Genomic DNA, 10,218 nt, shown 5'->3' with positions numbered 1-10,218 from the left:
AAAGATCACTGCTCCTTGTGCTATCAGATGGAACTCGGTCTTGATGAAGCTCTTTGACATCGACAGTCTCGGAAGTGTGCTGTGTGCTCTCCGGGCTGACAAAAAGGAATAGATCACACCCATTCCTACGGATGAAGCATTTGAGCTGGTTGCATCCATTCTGCCACTCCTGACCACATGCCGAATCATCTCTGAGGCAATATCAAGTGATAAGAAAATGGATAGAGCACTGACAGCCGTTGTTCATCTTGTGGATAGGTGTGCTTCTCTGAGGGTCAAAGAAATTAGCAAGAATAATGTCACTCGAGTAGATCTTTTCATGATTGAGCTCATTGTAGAACTCGAGAAACGATTCCCAAGAGGAGGATGTAACATCGTGCTTTATGTTGTAGGCTACCTGCTACTATCGAGGCCAACAATTGCACACTTATGGTGTAACGGATGAGATTTTGGACAAGTTGAAAGCTAGTCATCCTACAACAGCAGACTGGATGTCAAACCAGCAAGGTACAATCAATGTCTCTGATAAGATCACCCATGAGCTTCTCGAAGATGATAGTGAGACTGAATTCTGGAAGGCAGCAGCAAAGGTAATAGCTATTAAGTATAGTATAAAATAAATTTCTTTAAAACTAGTTAAATATACTCCTAGTAATCTTAATGCAATCGAACAAATAAAGTCATAAAAATTTTAATTTGAGGATACGAGGTCATAAGGGGGAGAGGGGGGCAATTCAAAGTTTAGCGAACTTTTTAAAAATTATTTGAATTTAAACATTTTTAGATTAAAGTAAGCGAAGTTATACAAAGTTTACTAAACTTTTAACTTCCTTCCTTCGTTTTAGACTGTGTCCAGTCAATTCAGGCAGACAAATGCTACAGCTGAGGGTCCTCCGATTACTGTTGAGTGGGCAAAATTCAAAGAAACAACTGTGATAGATTTGAAGGATGATGTCATTGACCGGTGGAGGACACATTGCAGAGAGATGCCCATCTTGGCAGGGCTAGCACGGGAGTATTATTGCCTGATAGCCCTAAGTGGTTCAAGTAAGCGGGGCTTTAGTGAAGCTGGACAGGTGAAGGTGGCCCACGAAAAGAGATGCAGGTTGTCTCCAAAAACCACTGAGAAGTTGGTCTTCATCAACGAGAACTTTGATCTGTTAAAATCCTTTGTATCAGCTTGGGAATTACGCTCCATGGAAGAGCAAATGCCAGCTAAACCTGCTCCAGATAGAGATCAAAATGATGATGATGACTCAGACTAGGATGATGATGATGATACCGCCACATTAAAAATGAAATCTCCAGTATTGTTGAACTGGAAAGACGAGAAAGATATCATTTGGGCTCCCAAGGCCAGGAACTAGCACAAAAAAATGAGAATGAAAGACTGGAAGCGGACAACTAAATATTCTTTACTAGGGTAGCATGCTAGGGTTATTTTAGATTAGATAATCGATAATATGCAAATAATTTTTTCGCATGTTTAAGGAACTAGATTTTTGAAATCTAGAATGATTATTAAATAAATGCAAGGGTTTTATCATATCTTTTGTATATTCTGTATTTCTGTAATGTCACTTTAGTGTATACTTCAAGTTTTTATTATTAAAAAATTAAAACTAGGGCAGAGATTGCTAGGATATACAAAACCAGTTATCACTTCACTTTACTTTATATCGGTGTCTTTAAACACAGGTAGCTTTTTATCTGTTGTGATTTTTGTGCAACTTTTTTGGTTTGTTTCATTTTCTTAAGTCTGGATCGTGTCAACGTCACGGAAGTTTTTTAATAATTAAAGGAAGTATCCAGAAGTTTCCAGAAGCATGCAGAAGCTTCCAGAGGTTTCCAGAAGAAGCATCTTGAAGCATCCAGAAGCATCCAGAAGCTTCCGTAGGCATCAAAAAGAAGCATCTAGAATCTTCTAGAACAGGTTCACACAGGTTCATTTTACTATATAAGAGACATGTAAATCGACATGTAATTCAGTCAGTATATGGAAGTCAATCAGTCAGTATTATCAAGACAGTTTATCAAAGTGAGTTTTATCAAAGTGTTTTATCGAAGAACATCAATACAAGAAGTGAAATACAACAAGTGTTTCATTGCATCAATACAGTCCACATCCAACCAAGACGTTGTGTTCCACAGAACATTATTGTATCATCACAAGGTAAATGTAACACGGTAAGCCTTGAGAAGCGTGATTATTTATTTTTATTATTTTTATGACTTCAAGTGCAAAAATGGCTCCCGACAGTCTTGGAATGGAACTAAGAAAGAAAATTATTGGCAATTACGTAAGTGGAATGTCACAAAAAAGTATTTGTGATAAATATCGCGTGAAAAAATGGACCGTATCAAGACTATGTTCCAAATATCGTTCTACGGGGAAGTTGGCAGCAGATAACAAAGGTGGAAGACCGCGTTCCACCACTTCTAGAGTGGATTCTATGATTGTCAGATCCGTCAAGAAGGATCCCTGGATATCATCAGTCGAGATACAAAAGCAATTAGAGTTGCCTGTATAGGACCGAACAATCAGACAACGTGTTGTTGAAGCCGGATTGTTTTCTCGACGCCCTGCAAAGAAACCGCTGATTTCACTAAAAAACCAGAACAAAAGACTCCTGTTTGCTACATCTCATATTGACTGGAATGTGCAGAAATGGCAAACTGTCCTGTTCCTGTGTTGATGAATCGAAGTTCAACATCATTGGGAGCGATGGCATTTGCCGTGTACGTCGACCGGCCGGAAAACGCCTCGATTTAAGTTACTGCCGTAAGACCGTGATGCATGGTGGAGGCAATGTAATGGTCTGGGGGTGTTTTTCTGCTAACAGTCTAGGTCCAATACATCGAAACGATGGAATAATAGACCGTTTCATGTATAAAAATATCCTGAAAGATGTTACCTCATGCTGAATGGAATATGCCAAAAAAATGGGTTTTTCAGCAAGATAACGATCCGAAACACACTGCAAAAGTAGTCAAGCAGTGGTTTCAAGACAACCACCTATTGGTGATGGATTGGCCGCCTCAATCTCCGGATCTCAACCCTATCGAAAACCTGTGGGAGATCATCAACCACATAATTAATCGTGAAGGTATTCGTAATAAAGATCAACTGTTTGAACAAATCCAAAAGGCCTGGGCAGCGATTCCACAAAGTTTCATTGATCACCTGATCGAATCTATGCCTCGAAAATACAAGGTTGTGATCGACAACAAAGGATTCGCCACAAAATATTGATAGCGAAATACAGCTTGGTTAACATTTTGTCGAGTTGCACTTGTTTTGTCCAGAAGGAAATCAACTTTTTTTAATACTTTTGATTAATTTATTAATTTTCGTGTACAAATAATGAACTTTGTGATGAATAAAACTTGAAGAACTTTGTCTCTAAACAGTTACATAGTTATTTCTCTAAATTAAAAAAATGCAGCACTTTTATATAAAGAAACTAAATTAGCATTATTTGGTTGCACTCGTTTTGTCCGATACTGTACATAAACCAATGAAAGAATGCAACAATTTCAGATTCTTCATCCTAACTTAAAACTAACAGAATCTTCGGTAAATTAAATTGATCCTTGAGTTTTTTTTGTGCTACGTAAAAATTTAATTTTTCCAATCGAGTGGGTCCAAATAATTATCATTATGTTTCTTTTTATATGCTTTTTCAGTAATTTTGCAAAGTATAAAACCAATGACAGCAAACAACTGAGATGGGATCCATAAATTATGAAAATCTTTGCCAAAAACAACCTGCCTTTTAATCTTGTAAGTACACCTGGTACCAAGGATATCTTCAAGCATGCTGACTCGAGGCTCACTGTCAAGGCAGCTACTACATTCAGCAGATTCAAGCTGCCCTTATTTTATGAGAATTTAAAGGTGACAGTTGACAAAGTCCTGATGGAAGAGCTACCGCTCTGCAGTGGCATTGCAATGTCAACAAATATTTGGACATCGAGGGCAAATGATCCATATCAATCCTTGACACTTTACTACATCAATAAGTCGCTTCAACATTTTGAGCTCAATGCAGCATATTTAACTGGTAATTTTTTAATGAATTTGTAGGAATCTTATGTTTTATAGCAAATTTTTTTATTCGATACTCAAAATCTCTTTTGGTCTATTTCAAAGCAGTGTACATTAAATTCGATATATAACCTTGAATTTTTTTTATTTGTTGTAGGACGTAACACTGGTGAGACCATCTCCAAAAAATTGAGCTGATATTGAAGGACATCCCCACATTGAAAATCTCTAAGTTGTTGCAGTCCATGAATCAGCCGCTAACGTGAAGAATGCAGTACTTCGCAGTACCATCATCAAGCAATCTCTTCCCTGCACCGACTGCTCCAACTGGCAATCTCTGGAGCTGTAACAGCTTGCTTAACTATGAATGAAGCAGTGAAACGCTGTACTGTACTTGCAACTAAATCACATAAGTCAACTCTTGCAAAGCAAAGGATTCAAAAGGAAATAACCATTGACAAAGATGAATTTGATATTGATTCAGGTGTAAATTGATAGATATGTTTATTGTATTAACAATTTTCAAATACTCACAAGTAAAAGGTTGAACTCTATTATGTTCTAAATTAGAAAAATTTGTAAGAGTTTTAAATGGCAACAACAGTTTCAAAGGAAAAAAGAGGAAAAAAATTAAGTAACTAATAGCCATCATGAATCTTTTCAGATAAAAATAAAAACTACTACAAAATCATAACCCCAGTTGCCACCTGGTGGAATTCTGTGACCAAGATGATACAAAGTGCCCTAAGATGTGCAGAACACTTTCCAATATCCGGGCAACCCAGGACGTGATGATGGAAATCTAGCAGAAGATGTTCCGACAGAAGAAGATTTTAAGCTCTTTGAAGAGTGTCTGAATGTTATGGTTCGTGTTGGAGAAGTATCTGAGGCCTTGTTTGCTGACCATTACCCAACAATCAATAGGGTAGTGGCTGTTTTATTTGATCTTCAATCCACATGTCAAAAAAAAGTGACTCAAGAATTATCAGAGGGAGCTAAATCATTTGTCGAAATGCTGATTTCTGATCGAAATAAGCTGTTCCACAAGCAATTTTTAAAGTGTGGAGGAATAATGGAGGCCTAAGTATTTGGAAATATGCTCAATCCTTTTTATCGTGGTGTTGGTGTTGAGTGTATCAGCAAAAATTTTCAAGAGATGTACCAACGATTGATCATCAATCATGAAAATCACCAAACATGGCTCAGTGAACAAACTCGAGGTACTTAGATATTTTACTAGACCTTGTCAGAAAAATGTTAATGAAATCAGATCTTTAAAAAAAAATCATTATTTCTATAACTTTAGGAAAAAGAGCTGGCAGAATAAAAAATAGCTAATCTAACTTTATTATGAAAATTTCTAAATAAGATTGATTTAAACTAGTGTAAAAACTAGAGTATTTAATATACTATCATCTAGTTAGAGTTTTTTTAGCTCAAACCACTCTAACTAATCGTGAAGATGAGGAGGACCACTTGATGGCATTAGCTCTGTCTCTTTGTGAAGCTCAGTAACAAACAGAACTGGCCAAATCTCCGATTGAAACTGAGTGGGATGAGTACAAAATCCATGCCTAGGCTAACAAAAGATGATGGTCTAAGTAACATTTTAAACTGGTGGAAGTCTAATGAGGTCAAGTATACACTTCTGGTAGATGTTGCTCGTCATTGGTTGTGCGTTCCAGCATCATCTGCTTCATCAGAACAAGTTTTTTCTTCATGTGGAAGTATTGTGTCATGCAAAAGAACAAACCTTCAGCCTGAAAAAGTGGATAAGCTGCTTTATATCTAATAAAATTATGACATTGCGGAAATTCGTCGTTGGAAACTTGTCTCTAAAGATAAGTCCGATGCAGCTCCAAAGTTTGACTAGGAAAATTACCAGTTTCCTGCCAACCCTAGTCCAAATAATGAATTACAAACTACTCATTTAAAAAGCCCAAAAACATTATCAGCAAGTTAAATCTTATATAAAAGTGTTACAATTCAAAATCATTTACCTCGAATTGATGTTATGATTTCATCTTTTGTTAAATAAAATAAAAAATTTAGTCTTGTTATTTAGAGAGTGAATAACAATACAAGACCAAAATTGGCAATCTTGAAAAGTCTTGTCAAGTCTTGGTATTCTTGAAATGATTACAATGTAACAAAACTGCAAAATTAAATCTTGATAGGTCTTGAAATGTTTCAAGACCATGTAGGTTTAATTGTGGTATTGGTATAAAATTTTATTAATTTTAATTGAAATTTTATTTCAAGACGCAGACCCTTAATATATATATATATATATATATATATATATATATATATATATATATATATATATATATATATATATATATATATATATATATATATATATATATATATGTATATATGTATATATATATTATAAGAAATGAATAATGTCAAATAAATACACTGTCAATCACAAACTCAATATAATGTCTAAATAAAGTTGTAAAAAAAACATGACTTATTAGTAAATTATGTTTTATTTATTTACAATGCATTAAGATCCTTTTCTTAAGAATTTTTAAAGTTTTTTAAATTTTTGAAAAAATTTTTAAAGAACTTTTTAAAGTTTATTTTGTTTAGTGTTACTTTTATATACTATAAAAACGTAACTCTAAATAATATGAACTTTAAAAAATTCAATTCATAAGAATAGGTATATACCATATATATACCATATATATCATATATATCCATATATATCCTATATAATATAATTAAACTAATTTTCAGAATTAACTATCTTTGATCTATATCTATCTATAACAGAATCCTTAATCTAAATAAAGAGAATTTTTTAGGAATGCACTTCTTTAAAAACATATAACACTTTGGTTCCAGTAAAACAAATATTAATATATTAAAATCTCTAACTTGAAATTATATACGTGTATAATTTCTCCTCGTGAAAAAGAAATATGGCGCTCTGTAAATAAGAGGCTATACTAAAATGGGCTGTCATACATCCTAGTACACCGGGGCATGCCTGGTTTAAAGGTTCGTGTCCCAGTATCCCTGTTAAAGGGTAGTTTGTCCCGGTCAATTTAAAACTATTAGTCATTAAAAAAATAACCCTGGTAATACATGCATTGGAGACACTTTTTACATTTTTTTTTTGTAGGTGTTTATGTACTTTTCTAACTTCTGCTAAATTTAATTTTGATTTCAATTATTCAAATAACGCAAAAGCGCAAAACTTGTTTTCAATACCCGTCAGAAGATGTTACCAACTCTCTTCCCCCCCCTCCCTCCCCCATAAACAAACAAAAACTTTAAAAAAACTTATCAATATTTTTAGCTTCATTGTTTTATTTTGTCGCGGTCGGTAGTCCGACATTTATGGCAGCCCTATACTAAAGTATTCTAAAATACACGGTTAAAGTCCGTAATTTAAAAATACGGAACTCCTTATCATAAAAACGGACAAAATTATATAAAATGATGTGATTATCTCAGAAGTCTTAAAAGTATTGGTAAAAGATCGTAATTTATTGAAAACGGATTTTTTCCGTAATATAACAACGGAAAAAGTCTGATAAATGCTACGGAGTTTTTTTTACAGTGTTCAATAGATTTATTGCAATAATCACTTTCATTGTCGTTATCAACATAATGATACTCTTAAGAATCATTATCAGCACTCCTTGAACTAAAATCTTCATAATTTTCAAGAACAATATTAGGACTTGACTCATTATTAGAACTATCTTCAACAAGTGTGTTGTGAGAAATAACATTTTTATTTCTATGATTTGTATAATAAATGAATGGCTTTATTCAAAGATTTTAAATTCTTGTAACAAATGATCTTATCCTGTATAAGATTTGATCGCGTTTAAAATGATCAACAAATTTATTTATCATATGTTCATTTTTAATTTCAACAAACTTATACTATCACCTCTCTTTTGACAAACACTACAATATCTATTTCTTAGATTATTTAATACCACGGCCTTTTAAATATTTTTATAGAAGGTCGTGCTTTTTTCAAATTTGAAAAAAAACTAAAACAATTTCTTAAAAAATTATTTTTTGGGGGTTTAAAATTATTTTTAAGTTTTAAAGTGTAGTTTTATATTGTTTTCTAACATCCTTGAGCATAAATATGTGTTTTAGAAAAAAAATAACGGGCCAAAAATATATGTAAGTTGGACATACTCCTTTAAATTATTTTAGATATTTTATATATAAATAATACTTTAATATATTTACATATAATAAAAATTTATCCGCATATAATTACCAATAATAAAGTATTTTTGCGTCACGGTAAGGAAGGAGGCGTGAACTTCCTGGTTAAATGCACTTCCGCGGTGCTCTGTGACAAGACCGTTAGGACTTCTTAGGGCACCTAAAAAAAAAAAAAAAAAAAAAAAAAAGTAACTTGATTAGTTAAAGCGCAAAAATTAAGCTAAATTGCTATGAAAATTAGTCCGAAAAAAAATAACAAATTGAAGAAAAAAATAAGGATAAATGAAAAAAAATTAGATTTTGAAATTTTGCTAATAAATGCTTTTTCTTTTTTTTTATGTTTTGTTAATAGAAAAATTATATAAAGTAATGTATTTTAATCTTTTCAGTCCCAACTTTTTACATTAATTAGTATATGTTCGCATTTATCATAAGGAATCAACAATAACAATTAAACTAAGTCACTTCACACTTATTAAATAAAATTGCTCATACTTATTATACCAAAACATTTTTTATACATCTGCAGAACTTCAATGTTTCAGGTTCAATAATAGTCTTGTAAAACTTTGAGAAGATGTCTGTCAAATAACTCACTAATGCTTAACCTTAACTAAATTTAAGAATTTCATTTTGGATTTGTCAGTTGAAAACTCACTAACAATATCAAATATTTTGATATGTTATTATCTCAAATTGAAGACTCCAACGTTAACTATTTACGATACTTGTTGGCAATGTTAACATAAACAAAAAACTAACGAAAACGTGTGTGAATTTATGAAAAAATATTTTCTTATATAGTTATTTTCATAAAACTACATTATTCATTTTTCTGAAATCAACTTAATTTTTAATAATTTTGCAATAACATTGTTGGCCCATATATAAACTTGATGACGGAATTCGGAGAACCTTCCACTATAAATAACCACATTTGAAAGACTTCCCGAGAGTACAAGCAAACCAAGCCAATCATTAACACTATACATTATAGGGCCGTATTTTGAAACTTGTTCTTTATTAAAATGAAAACTAAACAGATAGGACGACACAAAATAATTTACATTACAAGGTAATGTTGTTAATATAAACATAAAAACAGCCAATATGAAAACAATAACGGTCTCGCGATCTGCTTTATTTAACGTATTTTTTCTCGTTACGTAGTTAGTTACAGAATGCTTTAACCTTCTGAAAGTCAACCGTTTTGAAGTTTTTGCCTTCTTTAATCTTTCAGGATCTTGTACATTTTGCTCAACCATTTCAATCTCTGTGAAAGATTTTTTTTTTGGACGGATGTTTTTTAAACAAGACGATGCTTTAAGTAAGTTTTTAGAACTTTTCTCTTTACTTAGAGAAATCTTATCTTCGTACGTTTTAGAATCTATTTCATTTGAAATGAAAGAGCTTGACGTATTTTTAGATTTTTTTTTAATACAAATAGAGTTATGGTCATTTATTTCAAAAATTTTTGATCTTTTTCGCATAGTTATGGTCACTCGCACTAAATAGTAAGATAAAAAAATAATTGGTATAACACTTTCTACTAAAAGTGACACTAATGCACTTATTGTTTGTTCCAATTCATTGTGAAAATATGTATAACACTCGTTCTTTAAAACATTAGTTCTAATAAAAACAAGAGTTTTTAATCCCATGCAAGCAATCCAGATAATCACAACTGAAATATGTATAATTTTTCTTGAAAACCGTCTAGCAAACGGATGGCATATTGCTCGATATCTTTCGTATCCCATTAGACACAATACCCATGCACTAACATTTACTGAAAGCGGTCCGGAGACGGTTAATATTTTGCATAACTCTTTACCAATAGTCCAAGTGTTATTTGTTGCCAGTGTATATATGAAATTTACAGGGGATACAACAGCGTAAAAGCAGTCAGCTATTGCAAGATGAACAACAAACCAACGAAACTGAACAGATTTTTTCAT

General features: G+C 32.6%; 1 protein-coding gene across 1 annotated transcript; it reads right to left on the bottom strand.

Annotated features, from left to right (window-relative positions):
* Nucleotides 1-9,087: 9,087 nt before the first annotated feature.
* LOC124812636 (dopamine receptor 4) lies at nucleotides 9,088-10,218 on the bottom strand. Its single transcript, XM_065789618.1, has one exon. The coding sequence runs from the start codon at nucleotides 10,216-10,218 to the stop codon at nucleotides 9,088-9,090; it is 1,131 nt and encodes a 376-aa protein (XP_065645690.1).

This window comes from Hydra vulgaris, chromosome 02, assembly GCF_038396675.1.
Source record: "Hydra vulgaris chromosome 02, alternate assembly HydraT2T_AEP".
Taxonomy (NCBI): domain Eukaryota; kingdom Metazoa; phylum Cnidaria; class Hydrozoa; order Anthoathecata; family Hydridae; genus Hydra; species Hydra vulgaris.
This window is presented reverse-complemented; position numbering and strand designations above follow the sequence as displayed.

Excerpts from the sequence above, each read along its gene's own strand:
- LOC124812636 (XM_065789618.1), bottom strand. The coding sequence starts at position 10,218 with ATGAAAAAATCTGTTCAGTTTCGTTGGTTTGTTGTTCATCTTGCAATA.